Here is a 26,775-nt window from a genome sequence, read left to right as displayed (position 1 = left end):
AAGACAGCATGCTTCAAATGTTAAGAAGGGCTATAGTAATCTCATGACCGGACACTGTAAAGAATGTAAGTGTAGTCCTAGGTTTCATAAAACACGGTTTTTGAAAAAAAAGCAAGCAGAAAAATGAGAGATTTTAGAACTCTTTATCAGGAAGGTCAAGGATCAATGCATCAGTACATCTTCACTTATCTTTTCCGAAAAAGAGTATTCTTTTCTCGGTTAAAATTATTTTGTCATGGTCACACATGTGTTGTTGCAGATGAGCCCTGGTCTTGTGCTCAGTATAAAAACGCTCATAGCACCTTCAATAAAATTCAGTTGACAGCGCTCTTTCCTGTCCTTTTTGCGATAAGATTTTTATTACAGAAAAGAATTTCATTTTCTTACAGTTTAGGTATAATGATGAGTTTTCATTGTATCACAACATGGAGCAAATTGCATCTCAATACAGACAAAAATCACGATTTTGTGAAATTCGTGATATTTTCTCGTATATTTCAGCAGATTGAGAGGTATAAAGATATTTTTTCCTCAGAATATACCTTCTTTGGAGTAAGTATTCACTGCTCAGATATTGATACAAAGTGCAATATTGCAATAAAAAATGCAAACATAACACATTTTGGCTTTATTCTTGGAAGCGAATGTGGCAAAAAAATTGCACTATTATTCTTGAGATTCAAATACCTTACAGAAGCACATTTACTCAACAGGTAGACCGAATCTGCTTTAGAAAGAATTAGCGGTAGTTTTAAAACAAAATTTTCCACAAACAGCACACAGACGGCATTATGCCAGGAAGTTATAAGCCAGCCACATGAACAAAACTTTTTTTCTCGCTGAAGTATTCTAGCAGTTCACTGTTTTCAACGCAGTAAGTCAGCACATTTTTTTTTTCAAATATAATTCAGATGGTCGCCAAAGTGGCTGGGACGTTTGGCATGGAATGGTCCAGCTATATTTAAGCAAAATAACTTACACAAATAACAATATTTGTTCATCTACCATGAACACACTAGAAAAAGTTGTTCAGGCATTGTGACACTAAAATTTTCAGCGTCGTACTGCCTGAACAACTTCTTTGATAAACTCCAAACTCACGCCGAGAAAAAGCCGCTCAATCACGGTGGTTGTTAAAGGCCTTGCGGCCGTAGACAATGTTGAAAATAAAAAAAAATCAACTCATCAGTGCTGTCACTCCTTCCTTCTTCGTCATTACTGACACGGAAGATTTTTCGGTTATCCATGTGGAGGTTCAGGAAGTAGGCTTGCTCTAGGCTGGGTCCAGGGTAGACTACGCAGGACGTCAGCGGCACCCTCTCATCCTGTAATAAGAGCAAATATGACTTCTCATAAAAAATTTTCGTGCTGTTCTGGCAGCACCATATATAAAGAATGTGTAGTGTGTATCCTTCGAAATGGCGTGTAATTGACATTACACTGAACTCGAAGCATACAACCCATACATTCCAATAATTTCGTATGATAAAGATAAGAGTTTTCCAGCATACAGCGAATTCCCGAAATGAGGTGAAGTGTAAGACTACAGCTCAAAAATGGCACTTACGAAAGCCTGAACTCACTTAAGAATCAAATTCCTTCTAGGGTAGTGAGCCAGTGTGAAAAACAATTCCTAAAGTACAACGTTTAGAACATGTAGCATTAATCAAAACGCACAAGAAACTTACCTCTTCATGTACAAACAGTGAAGACATCTCTGCTTTCTCTTTTACATGAGAACAAATGATCTTGGGCGTGGCACTAGCGAAGAGGTCTGCAAAAAAAAAAGTAAAAGATTTACTTACTTGAATCACGCCTCTAACAATCTGAGGAACTGTTACAAGTCACCAATCAGTGCAATTCTGACTGCCTCTATAAGGGCATCAAAAATGAACAATTTTCTCGTTCTTTCTACTCTCACAAGACGCTCCGTCAATGGATTCTAATCCAAATTTGTCGCTGTGCTTCCTATTTGCCTGCTTTCTAGACGTAGGGCTGCGAACATGTGTTTTGTGCACCTAATCTAGCACAGAAATGCGTCATCTATAATTCAATCATCTTAATTCATTGTAATTTGATAAAAGATGTGATAGCTCGTCCAGTTTTTAAAGAGTTGCGGGCCTGCAATAGGCGCTGCCTAGCACGTATAAAAGTATTTCTTTAAAAACATTTTTTCAAAGCTTGCTTTCAGAAAAAGCGTCTGGCATATTTCGACAACCAAGCCCATCCTCTGATGGCAATCAGGGGCACGCTATTAGCGATTATTGACTACGAAATTTACAAACGTAACCCGTGCCTAAATACTCAGTTAAACACAATCACGCAAGTAAGAGCGCTCGAACGACACCAACGCGCGCGGACGCCGACTACGTTGCAGCAGCCATGACTTATGCTAGAGAAACCGCACATAGCTCCAACAGTCACGTATACTCTCTCGATTCTGTTATAACGCCGAACATTATCGCAGATGAAAGCGAAGCACGAAAACAGCAAACAGAAACGAGGGAAAACAACGCACGGCGATGGCCACAACAACGCGCCTTTGGAAGTCTGCTAGATCTTTCCCTGTTGCTGGTGACACTTGTCCTAAATAGCTTAAAAGACCGAGGCGCACGTGCTGGGAGCATCGCGGCATATCAGCACCTCCAACTATACCGTCTTTAAGCAAAAAAAAAAAAAAAAAGCCATTTCGTACAGTGCGCCTCTGTACATAATTTTTGCTTTTTCTTTCTTTTTTTGCGCTTACACCTACAGAAGCACGTTGCACATTTGAGTATTAATAGAAATGTTATTACGATGTAGCCCAAAGCACATCTTAAAACAATATCAATCACTTTGTGCAGTGTAGAGACAATGTGCGATCAGCAACTAATCCCGCCCTTGTTAAGTGATCACATCTCTCACTGTATGAGTGATGCAGGCACTTACACAACATCGCGCATAGCAGTGTGAACTCGTTAAGTCCCACGTTTAATCGGGCATCTGCAACAGGCCCGCGAACGCATGCTGTTGTAAATGGCTGGCAGCCTACTTCGGCAGAGCTGCTGCAGGCGCCCAGCTAGCGCTGTATGATTACTACCTAGGAAAACAGTACACTCACCGTTAACAGGCCCACGTTGTCCGTGTCCGCCACTCCATGAATATTCCTTAATCCGAGCGTCACTTCGAACACGGTGCCATGCGTGACCACCATTGAATATGCGCCTGTTCGCTAGAACACACACAGCGACCAAGACCCCCGACCAACGCAACGCATTTGAAAGACTGATGAGACAGAGAGGGCAACACTGAGAGAGAGAAGGAGGAGGCACTGGCGGCGGCGTGGCGGCGGCGTGGCGGCGCCGCAGCTGTCGACGCAGGTGTTCGGTGACGCAACTCTTCGCTTATCTACGCCGCCGTTGTGGGAACAACGCTGGCCGGGTTGAGCGGGGGGGGGGGGGGGGGGGGGGGGGAGCGGCAAACCCGCCAAGACGGCGTCGAAAGGCAAACGCTATGGCGCATACGGCGGACGGCCGTTCAACGCGGAATGACTCCTTGTAAACGGCCACTCTCCTTCCAGCCAGTCGCACAGCGACGCAGGTTATTTACCAGCCTCGGGTTCTTTGAGTATTTTGACGGAATGCGATTGCAGTGGGCGAAAAATAGTGAAGCAAAACTTGCGCAAAACAAAGTGCACCATGGAATGGCCAGAAACAATAATTATTTCGTCCTCGGTGGCATTAGCGGGAGAGCATCGCTACACCTTTTTTCAGAGAAATTTCTTTTTGCATTGTCTGTGTCAGGCGATTCCGCGTATGGTGCCTCAAACACTGAATGCGTAGTCGAAGCTGGAACAAATTAATCCACAGTAGCGGATGTTTAGAAGGCTTGTCATGCACCACGAAACGTGCCGAGGTTGTTATAACAAACTTTTTGCTGACCACATGATCAGCACATAATTCCATATGGTTGCCCAATGAGCTAGCTAAGCACCTGTAGCAAAAGCAGTGCACGTTCTTGTTAAACGTTGTTAATATAAACGATGGTTGTGCATAAGTGCAGTGACAGCTTTCCGTGTGAATTGGTCATAACCCACGTTTTCGAGCGTAGAAGCGCCTCAACGGAGCTAATCAGTTACCACAGCAAGTTCGTAAGCAATCATGAGGTACGAAAATGTGCAGCTGTTTTCCATGTACTGAATAGTTAGTGTACAGTGCCTTGACCACCGCCATTTCTTAAGCCACCTCCCATATAGACTCCCAGTCTGAACAGGTGTGGGACCTCAAACACTAAGAAGCAGTGCCCCCCCCCCCCCCCCCCGCACACACACACGAAATTTGAGGGCGCACGGGCTGATGCACACGCATACTTATTCACAGGCGCACACATATACACGTATACACACATACGGCCACACACACACGCGACCGTAAACGCACGCATGCATGGGCGTACACATGTGCACAGGCACGCTTAACACAAGCACGGACTCGCACATACACGCGCACGCACACATGCACGGGTGAACACACAATCGCGCTTACACGCGAACACATGCGCAGGCTCACGCACACACACCCATACTCGGGCGAACATTATGTTCCTGTATATAATCCACAGCAAACATGTAGCTTATAACCAACGCTAAGGTGAGCTTTCGTAACGTGGATTGCAGTTAATTGCCATTATAGATGAAACGCGATTTGCTTCTGCTGGCATTCTGCTGTATTCGGAGAGCACCTTCACACATTCTAACTCAATTAGGCCGTCATTTAACGCAAGGTCCACATACTAGTAGCTACGATGCTCGGCCGCCAATCCGAAGGTCGCGGGTTCGATGCCGGCCGTGGCAGTCGAATTCTGATGGAGGCGAAAAGGTAGACACTGCGCGATATCAGCGCCCATTAAAGAACACCGAATGGTCAAAATCTCTAGAGCTTTCCACTACGACGACCCTCATAATCATATCGAGGTTTTTGAGACGTAAAATACCAAATATTATAATTATGTGTTCTTCTTATGCTGCATATTCCATCTGATGAATAGTCACCTACACCCTTCTCAGGCACAAAAGCACCCTTAGAGCCTATTTTAGGGTGCTATCGAGGCAAGCACCCAAACAAATGGGTGCTTTTTTTTTTCAATCGACCATTTATGGGTGTTGAAGGGTGTTGCAAAGGGTGCTTTCTCGTAAAAGCACCCTTTTTACACCGTTTTGGGTGTAAAAATTTTTACTGTGTGGAATGTGCATCGACTTTGCACATTCTATCCAATCCAATAATCCTTAACTCTTCGTTTCAGTGATTTTTGAGGCAGTCATAATGAAGGGGAAATGAACTCCACACCCACTTACCATACACGACCAATAAAACAACATTGTATATACTGTACACACGTGTTGTTGCTTATTTGCATATTCGAGTGGGCAATGTACGGCGGATTCATGGTTACCAGAATGATCCCCCAGAGCTTCGCCGAATCATTATCATTCACATCGTGGATATGCTGTGATTCTTTTTTTCTGTTTATTTAAGAAAAAGTGGTCACTGGGGCAGTTCGACATTTTCCGTGATTATACGAGCCCACGATTAGACCTTTTGTGTTGACGCAATGCATAACAATGACGAAGATTTTCCCATAATTAAGAGATTACTCTCAACCGAGAAAAACTAAGCTGATATGTCGGAACCCGCAGTCACGACATGTCCTTTATTTTTATTTTTATTTTTAGAGGGAGTCATAAAGGAGCCAATTTGGCGTAAAGTAGCCACCAACGTCAACCCTCGTCACAGACGAATTCAAGTACACTCAGCTCCCCCCCCCCCCCCCAAAAAAAAAAAGAAATATTCGAGTTCATAGCAATTCCTTATAATATTTACGTCATGCGTGGGGCGTATAAAACAATATTTCTGGTTTTCGCTATCACAACATTCATAAATACAGTGTACCTTTCACCAATGTCTAGTTAAAGGTTGTTGACATCTGTTCAATAAAAAGTCGTCCTCGTATATTGTGGGTTCAAGAAATCCATTGAGCCCACAAACGCTCACTTGATGCTCGATTACGTCGAAGCAGCCTGAAACGCACAAAAATATAGTGTTTAGAAAAAAGTTAGTAGTATATATATTGGTGATAAACGATAATTTACTAAAACTTCACCATAAACGGTGGCAATGATGGTAAAAGCTCAAGCACAAAGGCAAATGTTATATTGCTGAAGTCAGACCAATTATTGAATTTCGGCTCCCTTGGTTCACGAATGCATCTGCTAAACGCACTTACACTAAGGAATGCTTCAATGCAAACTGCTAAACACTTGGTAATGCATTACGTTCGAAAAATTGGGGACCCAGACCTTCTTTAAGACAACAATCCGCCATTTGAGAAACAGCATATTGAGTTACTTTGACACTCTCAGTCGATCACACTGCCCTCTCACAACCTTCTGAAGCTTTGTGCAACTAAGGTGGTGTTGCAAAACCGCCTTCAATTAAGGTACGATGCCATGTGATGACGTCATTACATGAGACGCTCACGATGACGCCATGATGACGTCCCAAAATTTTGTGACGTATGACGTCTTTTCGATGTAACACGATGATGTCCCCATGTGACGCCATTAAAGACGTAGTGCACGTAGATGGTTGTACCACTTCATTCACCTTCCGTATTTCGCTCAAGGAGCTCCTAGCTCAACGAGATATCAGCTATAAATTCGAAATATCGTTACGCCGTTCACGCTAGTTCTTCACTTTTTTCAGAAGTAAGTATTACGGTTATTTCAACTTGTTTTTCGTCGGCGTACTTTTACACCTTAGCTAGTTTATCTTTGCGCTAGATTCAGTGATCTCCGGGCCACTTTTTAATTTCAAAGCGCTAAAAATGCGCGCGATCCACGCGAGAAATGTACGCCGAAGAATGCAGTATACTGAGCTTTGTTATAAGACCCACTGAACAGAAAACGTTGTAGATTTCTTGCCACGGACATAATTTTTTTAGTTCTGTATGTTTTGCCGTTACTCGCGTAATCTCCGGAAGTACATACTGGCGCTATACACATAATGCTCTTATCCGACGACTTCTTCCAGGCATTGCGAGTACACAGAATTAAGGAAGATACACCTCACCGAAGATCAGGTTGGCAAGGTACAGCACTCACGTATTGAAGCGGGTCAATTTAGAGCTAAGTAACGCACATACTTTGGTTTCCACCGTCTTGACTTCAAGTCATATCAGCGCAAATTTGACTCGAACGCCTATAGATACATCGACCACGAGCCACCAACTAGCCTAGTCATCCAATCTGATCAGCCAACATAACCTTTAGATACCAGAACCTTCGCGTCATGACCTGGTTACCTCGATAAATTGCGCGTACTAACTGCTATACTCAAAATCTCATGTCTAGTTTGAATCTGCTAGTACTGTGCCTTTAAATCATATAGCTAACGTAAAAAAGATATTTAAAACGTGAGGAGACGCAAGGCAACATAGTGGCGTACCGTAAAAATTTCCATCGGCCGTTGCACGCTCTCCCTTAAGGTCCTGGCCTTCGGGAGACCCGGGTTGTTCGTGGGCGTCAGAACGGCGCAGCAGCGGATAAAGAGGAGCACGCCGCTCAGGAAGAGCACGCCGAGAATCGCGACCAGCCACGTGTAACGCTGTGCGAATCAAAAAAATTACGCAGCTAAGTCAATATTCTAAAAGAGATTATAATTTTTTCCCGTTATGGCTAGCTAGTTGATAAAGGCAGAATGATAGAGACATGTGTGCTTGTATTTAGGCGTTAAGGAACCCCGAGTGACTGAACTTAATCGGAAGCCTGTCACAAGCGCCTCGTGATCGTATACCGTGTTTTTTCGCAAGTAAGATCCAGAAATAACCCCCGTATTCACGAACGCTTCTCGACTCCACTTTCACACACGAAAAAGAGCCCGAATAACTAGAAATGTAACTTACAAGTGTGGCAGCTTGGGCTAGTTGGTATGGCATGACGATAGTTATAGCGCGAGAACAAAACGACGACACAGAGACAAGAAGGACACGAAAGACACGTGTATTTCGTGTCCTTCTTGTCTCTGTGTCGTCGTTTTGTTCTCGCGCTATAACTATCGTCATGCCATACCAACTATCCCAAGCTGCCACACTTCCACTTTCACCCTTCACTCGACAGAGTAGAGCACTGCGCCACAGCTCGTCTCGAAATGACGCTGCGCTGCTCAAGAATCGCAGAAGATTAACGCTGATATTCAGTGACTTTCTGTGCCTAGAGATGGCGCTCCCATCGGCTTTCTCAAGTGAAGGTGAAGCGTTGAGTGAAGGGAAGTTCTAGAATACGGGGGCAAGACACTCGCTCACCCACCCTGCGTGCGCGCTAAGCTCACCTTGAACCACTCCCGCAGCCTGTTGGGCACGAGCAACTGTTCGAGGCGCGCCAGCGGTCCGTCTTCGTCGACGGTGCGACAGCGGTGAAACACGTCGCAGTATCCGCGGTTCTGGTTACACGCAGCTCCACGCTCGCGTTTTCGTCCGCAAAGCGACGACAGCGCGGGCTCGTTGCAGGTGCCCACACAGTGTCCGTCAGTGCCTGCACCGCCACAGACGAGAAATTTCACCTACAGTGTCGTTACGAGAACGTTCAGTCTCCTGCGATTGAACGATTGACGACGCAGCGAGCAATGGAAAGAAAAATGGTAGGTGTAACCTTGAGAGACAAGAAGAAAGCAGAGTGGGTTAGGGAACAAACGGGGGGTTAAGGATATCATAGTTGAAATCAAGAAGAGGAAATGGACATGGGCCGCGCATGTAGCGCGTAGACAGGATAATCGCTGGTCGTTAAGGGTAACTAACTGGATTCCCAGAGAATGCAAGCGGGTGAGGGGGAGACAAAAGGTTAGGTAGGCAGATGAGATTAAGAAGTTTGCGGGTATAAATTGGCAGCAGCAAGCACAGGACCAGGTTGACTGGCGGAACATGGGAGAGGCCTTTGTCCTGCAGTGGACGTAGTCAGGCTGATGATGATGATGATGGTGGTGGTGGTGATTGAACAATGGAACAGCGGACGATATGATTCACTCATTGTAAATGCGGTGACCAATGGTAATATTTTTTTTTTCGATGAAGGCGGATGTGTTGTAAGCCCATGTGCTCAGATTTGGGTGCACGATTTGGGTGCACGGCAACCCCGGGTGGTCGAAATTTCCGGAGCCCTCCACTACGGCGTCTCTCACAATCATATGGTGGTTTTGGAACGTTAAACCCTACATATCAATCAATCAAATCAATCAATTCATAGGAATTTCATCCAAAAGTACAACGTTCCCCAGCCATTGTTCGCCACACTTTTCTTCTTTTGAACACCGGAAGCAATCTCTAAATCTGACAGTTTTGCGCAGGCGCTAAAGCATGCGTGGCTGCTTTTCATCAGCCGCACGACCACTTTGCGTCGGCGGCGATGTATGCACAAGTGACGTTGCACCGCTGTTGATAGATAGGCGATTTGGGGCTGGTTCGCACCGGCTGCGCCAGCGCTGAAGTGCGCAAAGCTTCATTGCATTGACCTCAAGAATAAGCCCGGGTGCACAGTCAACAAGTTCATCCAACTGAAATATTCACCTCTCAGAAGTTCGTTTAACTGTAAGAGTTTTGCGTAGAATGCATAAGAGAACCACAGGGGACTTTCTGAAGGTTTGTCTTGCTGAAATCTTCGTTATATCGACGTTCGTTCAACTGATACTTCACTGTAGTTGGTTAACGTCACAACAACGTACCATTCTTCTTCTCCCGTCCAGGCACGTCCAATACCCCGGGACGGCTTTATGCTCTCTCATAATAGAGTACCTATACTCTAAATCGTTAACCACTTTTTCTAAACACGCACTTGGCTCTTACGTTATAGTATTTGGCCAGCGTACTTGGCCTAATGCCGTAATACTAGGTTGAAGTTGGCTATAACGTCGTAGCCCCTAGCTAAAACCGAGCAACGACATTTAAGAAGCCGAGAAACTACTCTCATCACCTAGCTAAGGCCTTAAAACAACCCGGAAGCAAGAATCTTCCAGTCTCGCTGTTTCAAGGCTTGCACGGCTGAATGTTAGCGCCAGCTTCGCCAACATTTCGCAAATGCCCTTCTGAGGCAGCTAAGGTTTTGAGTTTGAGTTTATTGCCCACAACAAGTACAGACCATACATGTACAGTATGGTCCCCTGTTACAAGGAACACTCGAACGCACACCATCAATATTCCTGGCCATCTAAGAGCAAGTGGACTAAGAAACAATCTTCATGCAAATCAATAGTCTGTCAAGAGAAGTCGGAACTTTTAACCACCAGTAGCCTTATGCATATCTTAGCCGCTGTGATTACGTGAGATAGCGAAATTTAGCGATAGTTGGGAAGCATAGTATACGTTCATCCATTCATTCATTCATTCATTCATTCATTCATTTATACTGCAGCCTGATATGACTTCAACAAGGGCAGATGTATAGGTAAGACAACTGTGATATGCAAATACAGCAGCATAAATATTTAAAAAATGTAAACGAGCTTTACATGAGCAATAACACTTCAAATACATAAAATGAGAAAAACAACTCAGGACAGCATTTTGTATTAAAAGGATTACACACAGCGAAACTGGCAATAAACAGCAGGCATTACTTCTGTTCAGGTGCAGTACGTGTTAGCGAAATAACGTCTTTTTTTTTCCCCTCAGTCGAACGCCCAACTGCTCTTATTCAGCTCATAATTGTTTAATATTTTTGGCAGGCTATTTTTAACGCCGTTAAGGGCATATTTGGTGCTTGATCGTGAAACGTGTCTGTGTTCGTGATGATGGATGGAAAACCATGCATGAGATATCGAGCGGCAAGTTGTAAACAGCCAGTGGTGTTGTTTCACGCTCATCTATTTCTTATTTCATGGATGATAACTTATGCTTACACAAGGTAGAAAGGTTCACTATGTTGAACTTGTGGAATAGATCGGAAGTGTGGGCATTGTATTGTGCGCTAGCAACAGTTCGTACTGCATTCTTGTGTATTATGAAAAGCCTACTAATTGAACTCCTGGCACCATACTTCAAAGCATGTAACAATACTGCAACTGAGATGACGATCCTACTAGTTTAATGATAATTGAATGACTAATTGAGATGACAAGCCTGCGAATTGAATTCCTGGCACCCTACTTCAAATCGTGTGACAGTATTGTGAATGAGACGGCAAGTGTGTTATAGAGCATTAGCTTCTGCGGGAAAGAACAGAAGCTGTGAACATTTTAAGTATACCTAATACCTTGAACACAAGCACGTAGCCAGAAATTTTTTCGGCGGGGGGGGGGGGGGGGCACTCTTTGAAAATGGCCATTTTTCGCTCTCTATGCCATGGCGAAAAAAAAAACTTTGGGAAAAGGGGCGTCCTTGTTGTTCCACCCCCTGGCTACGCCCCTACTTGGTTTAGTTTGCATATTCTCTGCGTGAAAAATCCACTAAAAAGACAGTGTTTTTCGCTGTACGTGAACAGTATGGCTCAACCAGTTGAGAATTAGGCATCGCTTGAATTCACTTTAGTGCGCTTAACAGCTAACGGTGAAATTAGAAGAACTGGCCACTGACCGGCGCGCATGCAATCCACGAGGCACATGTCGGCGGGACTGAGCGACGAGCCAGCGCTGCTGCTGCGTTGACAGTCATCGTAGCCGTACTTTTGGCAGATGGAGCCCTCACAACGGCCCGACAGGCACACCTGCGTGCCACGATTGCACTCGGACAGGTTGGCCTTGTGCCGCGGTTCGGGGCACAGCGCTGCCACACCGGTGATCACCTTTCGTCAAGGATGCATACGCCAACCGGAGCAACCACTGTCTTCTTTTTTTATTATTATTATGATAAGCTGAAAATGCCTGCTGTCATAACATCGCGATTCTCTATCTGACCCGAAAGTAACTGTATAAAGTCACCCATGCACCCTTAATTCATTCATGGTCATAGACATTACCCGCTTCTTCAAAACACTTCCTTTATCTTTTTTTTTTGATAGTGCACAGTTTCATACTGAAAAACGATTACACAAGTGACTGCAGACCACAGCTGCGAGATCAGGACAGGTGATGTTGCGGTTCCTGAACCTGCCATTGGTGACAGTGTCAGGCACATTGCGCTTACCGAAACAGGAATGGTCGGCAGAAAGCAATCCATTTTAAATGCCGCATTTCTAAAGGTATAGTTCGTTTCCGCGAAAACTGAGATAAAGAACTCTGCTTTTCCAAACGCAGCGCAAAAAAGCACATCAAGAACAGCTGCTAATTATCCGTAGGCATGGTAAGGCACGATGACTTTGTTGTAAAGTGGCGTATAAGATGTCATCAAACAGGCTAGATGTAGGGTGGGTTTTTTTTTTTGTTTGTTTTTTGCCGACCGCCCATGTTCTGAAAAATTGAATGTGCTTGGCCTTCTCGCCATCAGTGTGCTCGAGAACAGCAGCGCATTGTGTCGCGATGTTGCCACTACGGCTGCCAACTATAATTGTAAACAGAGTCTGTTTGGACTGTGAAGTCGTGAGCAATATTGCCGCGACATAGTGCCTGCATTCAAACAACGCGCCCATCACCACGCGCACAGGGACATACATGCGCACCGTCTAGTGTTGCGCAGAGACGATGATGATAGCACGAGAACCCAGCTGGCCCCTGCTGATGTGCGCCACGCGCTTGGGACTCTTCTTGAAGAAGTAGAAGAAGAAGACATCTTTGGTGTTCTGCTGTAACGTGCTACGACCATAGTCCCTTTGAGTTGTGGGCACAGGTTCGCCCTTTAATAAATACGTTTTATTATACACCGAGTCCTTCAACATCGTTACAATATAAGAGGAATTGTCCTTCAAAGGTCCTAGCGGTTAAAAGCTGTAGGAAACCACAATGTCCAAGCAGAAAGGCACCTCTTACAATTCGCTTCGCCCCCTTCATATTTTCACGAGCTTTTCTTTTTCTGTATTTTATGCAACCAGTCCGTTACTATGCTTTGCGCAAACCAGGCTAAAGTACCTAGGAACATTCTCAGCTATTTTAAGATATTCTGATAAGATTGGGCACAACGCGTACAATAGTGTTAAATGTGCAAATAATTTGTCCTCCAATGATAGCGCTGTAACCTTCGATGCCACGTATATAAATGCCAACGCGCTTTACTGCTGATCAGATTATCAATGATTGTGTCCAAAGCTATCATTGCACTGAGTGTCCTTCTGCGCACAAGTTCGCCGAATAAAGCATTCCATCCTTACGTTCTGCAGTTCTGCTTGCTTCACCGTCACAACCACATGACAATACTCAGCGTTCTAACTTCAGCCGTCTGTCTTATATTGCTCACGTCTGTAAGTTGTCGAATATGTGTTGACACAGCCCGTTTCAGCTTCACAAGACGCTGTCAGCATTCTTCAACTAAGAAACCGAGCAAACTTCACCCGAGTACGCGTCACAAAGTAAGAGTTGAAACGACCTAGATATATTCAAATAAGCGGCAACAAGTGAAATGTAGTTGGGCGAAGGTCTAGCACGTACTATTGGTGTCAAATGAAACCCGAACATTGGCAGGCTAGGGTAGCTCTAGCCACCCTAGCCAGGCATCCAGTTGTCAGGCGTGCATATGCAGTGTTGCCGAACTAGATGCGCGCACCTGTCCATGGACGGCGTGCACTGCATCATTGCGAATGTTTGCCGCTGTAAGCCTTTCATTTGATGCCGACCCTTCAAGAGAAACTGAGCGGCGGGACAAAATCTGTTGACTGCAAATATCGCCCTCAAATGAAAACCCGTTTAGCGAAGGATATCTGCAGAAGGAAGCGTAATTGCACTCATTCTCCGCAGAGCACTGCTGATTCGCACTGACGAAATGGCAGTCCGTGCTGCAGCAGCTTCCAGCAGAAGGGCTGCACAGAGATAACATCAAATACATGTCGCAGTACAAGTGGTGTGCAAGCGTTTCGGTAGGTTCGCTTTGCGCGCGCGGTAACTTGACAACAGCATTTCATGAGTGCTGTATAAGGAAGGCCTTTCTCTGCAACAGTCGCTTACATTGCCCGGTGAGTACCTATCTTGTCGTTAATATTGTTTGTCCTTCGACCGCCTTCATCTCGCTTCACTCGACAAGCATTCAAAACGATTCCGTTAATCTAACATGCCATCGGATATGTTCCGTACAAGTTGCAAGCAAGGCCCACATTTTTTTTTCTGCAACACTATTGTATCACCGTCTATGAAACCTGCAGCTACCTTTTTAGTGGCAAAACCAGTGGGGACACACTTGTTTTTTAAGCAACGATTTTCCTTTTGCATAAATGCAAAAATGTTTCTAAATCCAAAACTGTATAAATTAACGTCTCTCTTTCAAGTTATGCTTTATAGGGACTACATATGGTGTCGGAGCACACGTTTACTATAGGTAAAACTGAACATAAAAGTGTACGACTTCACCGACGTGGTGGATTGATATAAACTATTTTGTTTTACAGGCCCACTTGTACAAAACGAACGTCATACCCTTTTCGCACTTTCAAAACTACTTTCTTGTTAGTTGCTTAAGACATTTAAGATTTTATTTTAATACCACCATTGGCCACGGTTGATATGCGTAATGCACATGAGACCTTTGCTTGCTCTCAAGTTCACATTACTATCTTAATATCAACTGCATCATCATTATCACTCAGAGCATATCCGATGCCCACACCAGGACGAAAACGCTTGCCAACCCTCCCTGTCCTGCACTGGCTGAATCCACTTTATGCCCTTCCATTAATCTAGCATGCCTCTCTCCTACCCATATTTACACCGTACAAATGGCATACAAGGCCCACGCGTATTTCTTTTTCTTCTGTAACTCGATGACGTCGACGCTGGCGTTCCCCTCTGGAAAGGTTCTTGCTTTCGTTCCTCCTCCTAAACTATTTCCGGTCCTCGGTCACGCTTGTCCTCTCTCCTCATACACTCTGAGAAAGGAACACTGTCCTTCGACTCTTCTTTTATACGCATGTCAGGGTCACATGTTTAGCACTCTCTTTAGAGAGTCACATTGACTCTGTTTAGGGAAAGTCACGTACTAACTCATTTTGGAAAGAGTCAATGTGCTTGTCGTGCTACACACGTGAATATCGCATGTATAAAATGAGAATCAATCTTCTTAGAGTTCGGCGTCATGTCTCTAGATCCATTTTTGTCTCGCAATATCAAGATATCGACTACTCCTGTCGTCTTATCTGATCTACTCTGCCCTTTTCTAATCTCGTAAAGTAAAGCCTATAATTTCTCGCTTCTAAGCACGCTGTTTGGACCTTAGCTTTCTCTCTAGTTTCTTTGTTATTCTGCCCCTTATGTTGGAACTGGTAAAATACAATGGTTGCAGAGTTTACGCGTTAGCGAAAGAGGCAAGCTACCCCTGATGAGTTGAGAAAGTCGAGAGTGTGCGCGCTAGACTATTTTTAGCCTTCGGTGAATCTCCTCTTTAATTGTGGGTTCCCTTACTAGCATGTGATTTAGGTAAGTTCTTTTCTGCTGATTATAGGGTCCACTTGTACGTGAAATACTACATTTTTATGTAAGTTTTCCGTTGCTTTCGTTCTTGTTGCCATTGCTTATGCACAAACTGTTATTGTTTTCAGTGGGATGATCTCATCAAGCGTGAATGCCTTTAGTCTTCTCTTTCCGAAGTGTGTTCTTGTTGTCATTGCTTATGCGCAAACTGTTATTGTTTTCAGTGGGATGATCTCATCAAGCGTGAATGCCTTTAGTCTTCTCTTTCCGAAGTGTACTTTTTGTTGAACCTAATTGAAATCAGAATCAAATCAAAATCACTTGTCTAACACGAAGTGGAGCTTTCCCGCCAGACTTGCTAATATTATATCAGTCTTCTGCATAGTGCTCTTCAGCCCTATTATGACACTTTCGTGAATTAGGCTGTTGCAAAAAAAAATACTACACACGTTCTTTAGGATGCCACTGAGCTACTTACCAAGAGTTGGTTGTGTTCGCATGCTAGTTCAAGAAGAACTGTATCTGCCGTCAGTTTGTTTACGAAGCCTGCAGCACGGTGCAGCTCGTTTTCAATAGAATGCCGAAATCACCAGAAAACTACAACCTATAGATAGACCCATCCGCAACAGTATAGAGTCTGTGAATACCACAACATTCAAATGGTTTCTACTACTGCCAATGATCAGTCAGTGCTTCGGTTAGGCCTCTGTGCATATTTATTTAGTTAACTTATGCCAACCGGGAACAAACATGTTGAAATGATTGTACAGCGCCACTAGCTAGAATGAGAGAATATCGATATGCATTTTCTTATAGTACCGAGCAGAACACATTAGCCCCTCTTTTTTCAACATCCCGTGCACCATACTTTCTTCCCGATTTTTACTTGTCCCCTACCATTGTTTCTTTCTTCGTTGCACGTAGTGCATTATCATGATATAAAACTGACGTTCTCAAGCTTACACGTTCTGAATTGCGTATTTATGTCATTTGTTCCTCATATCGACTTGACAGTGGCTCGACTGAACAATATTATACCTCGACTGTGTTGACAAACAATATATGGTAGCGCTGCAATAGAAATGTATTCCAATTACAACTCCACGTTAAGCGTTACCCACACGCACCTGCACTGTGCGTTAGGACGCAGCGTGCAGCCAGGAACGTGTTGCGAATTCTTGCGCGCGTAGCAGCACAGGTCGTGGCAGTCTTTTTCGTTGTAGCCGCAATCGCAGTCTTCGTTCTCCTCGCGCACGTTGTTGCCACAGAAGGACTCCTGGTGAGCTGCATATGAGGAGGTGGATCGTATGCTTTCACTTGCAATAAGGGCACCAAGCCGAAACTCGATGTAAGTGTTCTTTTTCTTACTTATCCACGCTATACCCTACAGCACCACAAGCAGCGCGCGCGCGCGCGTGTGTGTGTGTGTGTGTGTGTGTGTGTGTGTGTGTGTGTGTGTGTGTGTGTGGTGTGTGTGTGTGTGGTGTGTGTGGTGTGTGTGTGTGTGTGGTGTGTGTGTGTGGTGTGTGTGTGGTGTGTGTGTGGTGTGTGTGGTGTGTGTGGTGTGTGTGTGTGTGTGTGTGTGTGTGTGTGTGTGTGTGTGTGTGTGTGTGTGTGTGTGTGTGTGTGTGTGTGTGTGTGTGTGTGTGTGTGTGTGTGTGTGTGTGTGTGTGTGTGTGTGTGTGTGTGTGTGTGTGTGTGTGTGTGTGTGTGTGTTTAAACAGGAGAGAGAGAGAGAGATGATCGCAATGTAGCCCCATTTATATCACGCACAAACAATAGAAAACAAAAAGTATACCCAGTAATCAATTTATTACATACACTACAATATAAGCTGAACTAAACTTAAACAGACATTAATATTACACAAATCCAAGAAGTCTTAAACCATATCATTTGTCTGTGTGAAATCGTCAGCTCTCAGTCTTAAAAGACTGAAAACCCATTTTATGGCGCCTTTTTTTTTTTATTTTGTTAGTGGAAGCCTGCCAGTCACGGTGCCATAGTGAAACAGTAACACGTAAAAGGCCGTAGTACAATTTTATCAGATTTTTTGTGTGTTTCTGAAGCACTGACGAAGTCGTACTCGCAGTATTTGCTGCAAACAGTGGCAGGTGAGCGTGATATCGATCATACGCTGGCAAACGAGCGAGGCTCCATTATTCAAACCTGTCTTGCCGCGGTTCGTGTCAACGCGCTGCTGCACGCAGCGCATACGCGCAAGTCAAGCGCCCGAGGCTCGACACGGTGTTGTTTCCACTACTTGTCACGAAGGCATCGCCGCTTCTCCGCATCAATTCCTTTAACATCTTAATAAGCACATAATAAATCGCATACATGTAATATTATATAGGCTGTACTTTTCAATACGAGTTATGGCTTGCCTAAACAACAGCAGACTCGTTTGAATAATGGCCTGCTTAAGCAACAGCAAGCCTCGCTTGTTTATTTTAACCCAGTTTTATGTCTGTATCGACCACTTGATATTCAGCGCATTCACGCCACATGATGCATACGGGGGAACGTCAAGCCGTATCCCTAAAGTGGTATACGCACTTACAACTGACCCGTGTGCTGACAACTTATGAAGCGTTTGTAGCAGCGATATTTGCCACTCCGTGATGCGAAAAACTTGCCCGGAAAACAACAGAGCCGTACAAAGAAAACAGTTTTCCTTATCGTAGAGGCCGTTGAGGATGGCAGATAAGACGGCGCTGATGCCGCGTATGCTGCAGGGGGAAAATTTCCGGTTGAACGGTTGGCGACCAGTCGTTGCCCGGGCGAACATTATGTAGTTGCCATTGGCGCCACCAGGGGCGCACTCGGGTGTCTCGTCATGCTGCAGAAGCATTACAAAAGTCAGACAAAAGATTTAAGTCGTATAGAAAACGAGCTGTACGGTTAGCGATAGTTTTAACTCGGTTATTATTGCATAGTTTAAACCTGCGAGTCTACAACCCTCCATTCATTAAACGATAAAGTCATTGGTGATAACAGTAATCCAAACTCTTTGTCGCACCATACGTTAGCTGCAGAATTACAAGGATGGTTAAACTTAAGTTGAGGACGATGCAGCGAGCAATGGAAAGAAAACTATTATAGGTGTAACCCTAACGGACGAAACGAGAGCAAACTATCAGGACACAGACGGGTGGTAAGGACATCATAATATAAATCAAGAAGAAAAATATGGTCATGGGCAGAGTACGTAGCGGGAAAGTAAGATAACCGCTGGTCATTGCGGACCACAAAAGAGAAGGCAAGCGGGTCAACGGGAAACAAAGTTAGGTGAGCAGATGGGGTCAGAAAGTTTACGGATGTCAGCCGCAAGCACAGGACCGAGTTTACTAGCGGAACATGGGAGAGGCTTTTGTCTTGCAGTGAACGTAGTCATGGCGATGATGATGATGACATTAGCTTTACCTAGCAAATTGTCAGGAGCTGAGACTAGCTTGCAAAATAACGTAGGAATGGTGCAGGGAGCCACTCCGTAAAAACACTCAGTGGAATGAAAATGCGACTTGTATGAAACGAGCTGTGTTGCAACTTCGTTCGATATAGGGCTAATGACGAACTTTAGCGGCTGTCGTGTTGGAGTAAACTGACAGGCACAGGCGTTCGCCCAAGGGAAGCATGAGAAGAAGGAGGGGGGTGACACTTTAGTTCCATACCTCTACTTAGTCGGACCTGCCCTCTTTACTGTACAAAACCCACGGCACGCGGGATTTCAGCAACAACAGCAGCCAAGAATTGTTTCATTCCAAGAACTGCATTTCGCATCTTCATCTCAGGAATGTCGGGAGATGAAGGCCCGCCTTCGTGAGCACTCCGTCGTATTTACATTTTCATTCTTGCGTCCATTACGGAGCTGCTTCTCACTCGATTAAGTGGCACGGGTGGCACTAGAGGGAAACCCGACTCCCCCTAATGCAAAATCTTGCGCACGCTTACGCTGACTGAGGGCTTGTGTGACTGTTTCGTGCTTTGCTGCAGGTCTATGGAAGGGTTTCAGATAGTGGCTGCCTTGATTGCGGGAATTGCACTGCGCTGCCGGTCTTACATACGCAGCTGTTCGCAGGTACCTATTTCCCAATTACTCAGGAAACTTTCACGGTAGGCCTGAGAAAAGCGACTGGGCACCGCTGGTTTGTGTCATACGTGGCTGCTTTTCACAAGCGATGTTCTGTGCTTAGGCAGTTGTTGCAGGTCAATTGGCCGGAGTAAGTTTTGTCCCTGAAAAAAAAATATCTTCCTGCGACCCTGATTGCAATCAACTATCAAGATAGCCCGGAAAGAAAAGTGGGGAACACCTACTTTCAGAAGCGCTACCAATTAAAACTGATGGGAGCGTAAACTAGACAAGATAAGCTACAGCTAAGATTGCAGTGTGAAAAGAGCACGTTCAATTAAGAAGATTACTGTAGAGTAAGTCAAAACTCCGGTCGTTATACCCGTCGCAGAACCTAATTAGGTTGTGCGACTACTTCCAGTCGGTTCGTTCCAAAGGAGACGCTATTTCGAATAACCATCTCGATATCCCGTTATAATATACGATGTCATAATATACAGTTGTTATTGTACTTGGTCAACATAATTTGTTGTTGACACATGCTATTGTATATGGAAAGATTGTGGCCGTCTTCTACGAGCGATACGTTTTGACCGACGCGCGCCTGGCACTTTCGCCGCGTTCGTGCATTTTTGTTCGTATAGCTGATGAGTCGCGCAAACCTGCTGAAGCATCTGCGTAACCTTCCTACAAGTCAACTAGTATTTGTTTGAGATCCAGTGTATAAAGACCGCCAATTGCCATCGAAGCAACCAGTTTGTTGCTACATAAACCTGCATAAGTTATAAATGTTGCGGTGGAAGAGCAGCACACGTTCCACTGTGTTAGTATATATATGAAAAGTTGTATTGTAATAGTAAGTGAGGTTTAACGTCCCAAAACCACCATATGATTTTGAGAGACGCCGTAGTAGAGGGTTCCGGGAATTTCGACCTCCTGGGGTTCTTTGACCCGCGCCCAAATCTGAGCACACGGGCCTACAGCATTTCTGCTTCCATCGGAAATGCAGCCGCCGCTGCCGGGATTCAATCACGCGACCTGCGGGTCAGCAGCCGAGTACCTTAGCCACTAGGCCACCACGGTGGGGCCATAAGGAAAGTTGAAGCACTGTTAACTTACCAATGCGCCGAAGCTATGGCCGATCTCGTGTGCGACTGTGACTTCGCTGACGGCCAACGCAACTGGTCCACCATGCAGGTACAGCGTTATGACGCCCGTGTTCAGTGCCATGCGCCGGATGCCCTCGCGGGTGTTTACAGACCGGAATTTCTCGCATGCACCTCCCAGCTTATCTGCGCACGAGTAGCACACACCGTAAACACAGGCAGTTACGTTAGACTGACTGTGTTTTGTCGTACACAGAACAGGCACACATGGTGTAGGGCACGAAAAAAAAATGTATCGCGGCAACGCCCCACCTCGTCGTTCACATAACTTGCTTTACTTATACGCAGATACACAAGAGGTGACTGGTGGCTGTTGTGTCTCACGCAGCCTATACGCATCACATTGGGTCATTCAAGCGCTGCACGTAAATTACTGTTCTATTCGTCACGGTCACGACATTTGTGTAGCAACCGAAACTGGATGACAATGATATTCACACTGCCAGAAAAACGAAACTGAAACAAGAAGGAGGATACAGTAATGTGCATCATTAAATCAGGACGTGAATCAAAACCAAATTTTTTCGCCAGAACTGAACCCGAACCCGGGCCCATATAATGCAATGCGCGTAAACGTGTGTCGAACATGAACAAAACGAAATATTACTGGGTATCGGTTCGAAGCAAACCTGTTGAAAGTATAGACGTCGAAAAGTGCTGCAATCTAAACACAGAGTGCCTCAAATGAATATTTATTTGTTCGTTTGGTTTTTGAGCAGAATATATTGAACAGACACCAGCAAGAGGTAACCCATACAAACCAGTTGCCTAATGTTGAATATGCATGTCTCGCCTTCATCCGGCACGACACTCGAAGCCCCTCACTGAATGAGCACCCCAGCCACCACTGAATTAATAATATTGCGATAGCAACTCTATGAACAGCTATTGCCATCACGTTCCGTATGAAGTCCAAACAGATAACATCACTCAATGTATTGTATGTTACATGTGCAAGTGAAATTGTGTGAGGGCTGCCGTCGGGCGTGGCTCAAGCCGTGATGGCATGCTACGGTCTTCGCATGAAGGCGTATGAAGAGACGCTGGACAGAGGAGGGGGTGGGGGGGGGGGTGCTTTGTTAATGACCATGATTCTACAACCATGTGATTGCCGTTGCGCGCGCTATCTCAACGGAGATTATCAGATCGCTCATACATCGAGCGCACTGTGCTCTCGCTTATTACATTGCATTGAAGCAATGGACGGTATCAAGGCCGCTTCCTTTGCAGCAGAGGCTGTGTCCCCCAACGCCAGTATTTTGTTGATTGATTGATTGATTTTTGGGGTTTAACGTCCCAAAACCACGATATGATTATGAGAGACGCCGTAGTGGAGGTCTCCGGAAATTTCGACCACCTGGGGTTCTTTAACGTGCACCCAAATCTGAGCACACGGGCCTAAAACATTTCCGCCTCCATCGGAAATGCAGCCGCTGCAGCCGGGATTCGAACCCGCGACCTGCGGGTCAGCAGCCGAGTACCTTAACCACTAGACCACCGCGGCGGGGCGAGCGCAGTGTTCTGTTGAGCTACGCGAGGTAGGATCTTAAGCCTCTCTTCGCATAGCAAGCCAACTTGTTATCGCATTAACTGTTTCGCTCTTGCCATGAAACTGACTTTTATCGACTTTGTCAACGTGATCGCGTACCAGATAAAACCCTGTCGTGAAACGTGTGGCGCGAATGTGTCGAATCGTGTATGGTGTTTTTTGTTGCTGAACATGCTGAACGCAGCTTTTTCCTGTATTTATTTTCAGTCTATATTCGAGAGTCGATCGTTCGTAATCTTCACGAAGCTCAAAAACCTGACTCTTCAAATTGATAGCATATGTATTGAATTCTGTTGCTTTCACTTTTCTCGGTACGATTAGCAATCGAAAGAAAGTCGGGAAAAGGCTAGAAACTGGTATAGCGTCGAAGCGCCGCGCACAACGATGCAGTGCAATGTTCGTAAGTTTGTAGTGGTTATGTTCATGTTCACAAAATGTCATCAGTATTAACGTAAGTACATTGATCGCTCTGCTGTAATTCCCAAGTCTTTTTTTTTTTTTGCCTCCTTGAAAGGCTTGTCAACACAACGTATGACGGGCGCAGCCAGGATAAATCTTGAGGATGGAAAAATACCCCTTTCCCGAAATATCGACAGTTTTTACTTACGTATGTACCCGCGCAGAGAAAAACAGAGGGGGGGGGGGGTCAGATTCGCTCCTCTTTTTCCCTCCCAGTTAAATATTATCGTGCCCACGCCCCTGCAACGAATGATTGTAACTGAAAAAAATATGTGGATAAGTATCAAATTAAAAATACGAGTCCCGTATTGTTTCCATCAGAAGTACCCCATATATAGTTTACAAGGCGCTGAGCTCACATTACACCCCAAACATCTGGACAATAGCGCAGAAACAACACGGACAAAGATAGGAGGACAAACCGGAAGAACTATTAACAGCTAATCCAGCTGTAAAATGTTTTTACCTACCGCTACGTTTCGTTTGGTCAGACTTCAAAACCAAGTCTTCCCTGTTTCAGCGTAGAATTAATGTTACATCCATGCTTTCGACCAATGACGTCATCCACGCAATAGTGCGAGTTCGTCTTACGCGCGCATGCGCATACGCGAATGCAAAAGGTCTATGCGGTGGGTTACCACTAGCGTAGGCCAGGTAAGCGAGTCCCAGAGTTCCTTCACCCAAGTCTCGGTTGGTCCACGCGTACGACAGGCAGAAGTCGTTGCGCTCCTCCAGCGCGAACAGCTGCAGCATAAGGTTGGCATCCAGGTCATTCCGGCAGAACGGGTTGCTCGCTGCATCAGCACCCTCGCAGGCGCTGGTGTCGTTAATCTGCGAAACACAAAATGCACCGCCATCGTCACCTCAAGCGCAACAACCTGCTTTAGTGAGTTAAACAGCAGCTTGCCACGCAGTAATAGTTTAATGTAGTAGAGTGAGTAGCATTCCACTATAGTTGAATTCCTCGCAATAGACCAACCGTTTGCAGTGTCCCAGCAGGAAGAATGTACCGTCATTGCGACTGAAATAGGGCCCATATTAAAGACTATAAAAAATAACGTGTGTCCCCTTAAATTCCTAATTCTGTGAGGCTTCTCGCCCCGTCTTTATCATTGAGCGGCAACATTTTCTAATAATGTACTTACTTATGCATCTTTCCCAACGTTGTCCCCTTTACAAGGTGTGCGTTTGAGCTATAGTTGGTACTTCCCGATCAAATACTTTTTTGCGCAAAATTTCTGAGAAAACGAGCAAAACAGACACCAGCAAAAGGTAACTCACACAGACCAGTTACCCCGTACAAACCCATAAAAATCAGTTGCGCCCATCCGTGGCCGTTCCATCCGTTTCCTAAGAAATTTCGCGCAAGCAGTAGTTGTCCTCTTTTATGTTAACCATTTTGCACACGTGTCTGTGTTTTTTAGACGATAGGCTTTCTTGGGGACCTTCGACGCAAAAAATTTAATCTGTCTGTCTGTCTGCCTGTCTGTTTGTCTGAACATTTGCCTGTTTGTCCACTCTTAACAGCATTAAGTACTCGAAACGGCCGACCCCATGCACAGCGCCAACCAATGTCGTTCAAGGTTCGGCGTTCATACTTGTGCAATTGTCAATTTTAAGGTAATTATTGTGCATGTCTGCATGGGGCACCACAAATACACGAATATATCCTGCACGCGCGTCTTTTACTAGAAAAAGCTTACATAAATAATTTTAAGGACCGTAGCGCTTATCACGATGCGCTGACCATGTAACGCTTGCCCAAAAAGGCGAGTGTTTCCAACGCTTTGCTAAGACGAGACGGTGGTGGCACCTATCCGTCGCCTTGCGTTGCACACCTTATCACCTCCAAAACGGGAGCGCACACCCATCTCAGAGCCACGCGCTTCGTTTTCCAAAAAAAAACTACCGCATGACACTTATGTTTCACATGTGACGTTACTTGATGCGCTCATTCGCCTCCACTGCACGCTCGAGGCACTCTAACGCAGCGCCTCCGGAATACTATTCACTGATTTTCTTGCGCAGAACATCAAATAAATGTCTTGTTCACTCTCTCCACACGCAAGACTATCGTCTTTCGACGACATTTGGAGATTAACATGCAGATACTGCCTATTTTTTTCTAGGCGATTAAAGAAAGTGGGCTCACCCTAAGGTCTTGTATCACAAAGCGCATTCCAACGATCCCTTTGAAGTCGGTAGTGGAGTAGATTAAGTTTGTGGACGCCATATGTGTGCCAATCATCGAAGTGATGCGCTCGCGGGCTGTCTTGTCATCCGCCCCTTTCATGAAGAACTGGTACAGCAGGTGATCCACGACGACCTATTTGACCAAAAGAAACCAGCGCAAGTGCTCTAAACAAATCAGTGCACTAAAAAAAATATCCTGTTGTTTCACCGGGGTAAACTATCTTTGATATGTTGTGTTACTTTTTTTTCTAAAAGAGGCAAATCTAAAAAGCTAAACTGGACTGAATTTCACGGGATTGTATGGCGCTCCTAAATATCATTTACTTTTAAAACAAACATAGTCCGAATGGAGCAATTCCTTATTGTAAGGTGAACTCTAAAAGGCAAACTTCAATTCAAAAAGTGAGCCAAATCCTGCCTCACTGTTAATCAAAAATGAGCCACATCTATTAAGCCAGCGCTGCGTCAGTAGTCGGAGCCTGAACAAGCAACGTGGTTTCATCTAATGTGATTTATTTGTGTCTCAGTTACTTTTATAATTTGCTATCGTGACACAATTAGTTTTTTCTTGGTTGAGCTGGTACTTACTGTAGGACATACTGTTGCACAGCCAAACTAGAATATTAGAAGTAAGGAGCCAACCTTCCTACTTCTTTCTTATTTTTATTGTTTCTTTTCTTGTTTTGAGCTACTGTATCGTGTCCTTTCGCTCCAATACAGTATATTTGGAGCAAAAGACAACTGCAATAATGGAAGACGCAGAGCATGCGCTTATTCCTTGGAGAAAAAGTGGTCTGGCGTGGTGCGGTATAAAACAAACCAAACAGGTAGCGCTGCAAGGTTCACAAAGATGCATACAAGGACGTCACAGACGAAGTTACACTAACAAATAATTTAATGAAACGAAATGTCAAAAAGCGGCGATTGAAAACATAACGAAGGGTCGTCCTCGTCTACCATCTTGGTGAACTTTGCAGTACTGCCTTCGTTATCTGTTATGCTCCAACTAGCCGCTACACAATCTCTTTTGAAGAATAAAAAACTGAAGCATTTTTATGAACTTCAATTGCTGCCTAAAACAAGAAAGCGCTGCCGACAGTCAAGAATAATGCACCTTTAGTATGGGAGGACCACTCCCTTTAAAAGTCTAGTCGTCGCCATTACGCTCATGCAACAAAAGACGGAACCGACGAAAACGACAGAATGATGTTAATTTTGTCATAAAAATTGACTTTTATTCCCTTTATCCCCTCCCCGGTGCAAGGTAGCCTACCAGGCTCAGCCATGATTAACCTCCCTGCCTTTCTTTCACCCTTATTCTCTCTCTCTCTTGTCATAAAACATTGCTATAGCGAAGACGAAACCGACAAAAGCGCAGGGATGATGCTAACTTTATTTTAAAATATTGCTATAGCGTTCATTCACTGCCCTCCATGCTTCTTTTATGAGCTAATTCAAGCTCAAATGAAATATTCCAATCTATAAGAACAAAATACAAATTTTATTCCTGAATGCCAACGATATCAGGTGTACATAATTTAACCGCAATTTAGGCTTCAGGTATTTTGGGGACACGAGCCCAGTGGCAAGAAATTGTTGCAGAATACTCGACCATATTGTCAGTATAGAAAAACTGAATCTTCCCAGTTTCAGGACAACTGAGCTATTTTAGATAAAAACGCCACATATCTAACCCGCTGCTCACATAACCCTACTTTCGGCCAAGAATCTCAATGGCATCGAACTGGAAAAGGTCCTCAATAAAAATTTAGAAACATCATAATAGTAAGAACGATTAGCCTATAATGTATAATGCGGCAATGTTTGCAAAGC

General features: G+C 44.8%; 2 protein-coding genes across 2 annotated transcripts in view; both read right to left on the bottom strand.

Annotated features, from left to right (window-relative positions):
* Positions 1 to 26,775, bottom strand: part of LOC119171598 (disintegrin and metalloproteinase domain-containing protein 10) — a 43,016-nt gene that overhangs the window by 9,960 nt on the left and 6,281 nt on the right. The window contains exons 5-13 of the mRNA XM_075893008.1: positions 24,902 to 25,075; positions 23,388 to 23,580; positions 20,695 to 20,867; positions 18,165 to 18,345; positions 16,634 to 16,790; positions 13,654 to 13,906; positions 11,596 to 11,803; positions 8,364 to 8,566; positions 7,482 to 7,640 (exon numbers count right to left, since the gene is read on the bottom strand). Of these exons, the coding sequence (XP_075749123.1) occupies positions 7,482 to 7,640; positions 8,364 to 8,566; positions 11,596 to 11,803; positions 13,654 to 13,906; positions 16,634 to 16,790; positions 18,165 to 18,345; positions 20,695 to 20,867; positions 23,388 to 23,580; positions 24,902 to 25,075 (1,701 nt within the window). The remainder of the gene's footprint in view (positions 1 to 7,481; positions 7,641 to 8,363; positions 8,567 to 11,595; positions 11,804 to 13,653; positions 13,907 to 16,633; positions 16,791 to 18,164; positions 18,346 to 20,694; positions 20,868 to 23,387; positions 23,581 to 24,901; positions 25,076 to 26,775) is intronic.
* LOC142813960 (uncharacterized) lies at positions 748 to 6,526 on the bottom strand. The gene is made up of 4 exons (XM_075891914.1): positions 6,516 to 6,526; positions 3,101 to 3,264; positions 1,689 to 1,774; positions 748 to 1,325 (listed from the first exon to the last, which is right to left on the bottom strand). The coding sequence occupies exons 1-4, from the start codon at positions 6,524 to 6,526 to the stop codon at positions 1,134 to 1,136; spliced, it is 453 nt and encodes a 150-aa protein (XP_075748029.1). The 3' UTR covers positions 748 to 1,133.

This window comes from Rhipicephalus microplus, chromosome 4 (assembly GCF_043290135.1).
Source record: "Rhipicephalus microplus isolate Deutch F79 chromosome 4, USDA_Rmic, whole genome shotgun sequence".
In the NCBI taxonomy this organism is placed as follows: domain Eukaryota; kingdom Metazoa; phylum Arthropoda; class Arachnida; order Ixodida; family Ixodidae; genus Rhipicephalus; species Rhipicephalus microplus.
Note: the sequence above shows the minus strand (reverse complement) of the source record. Positions and strands in the feature narration are given on the sequence as shown.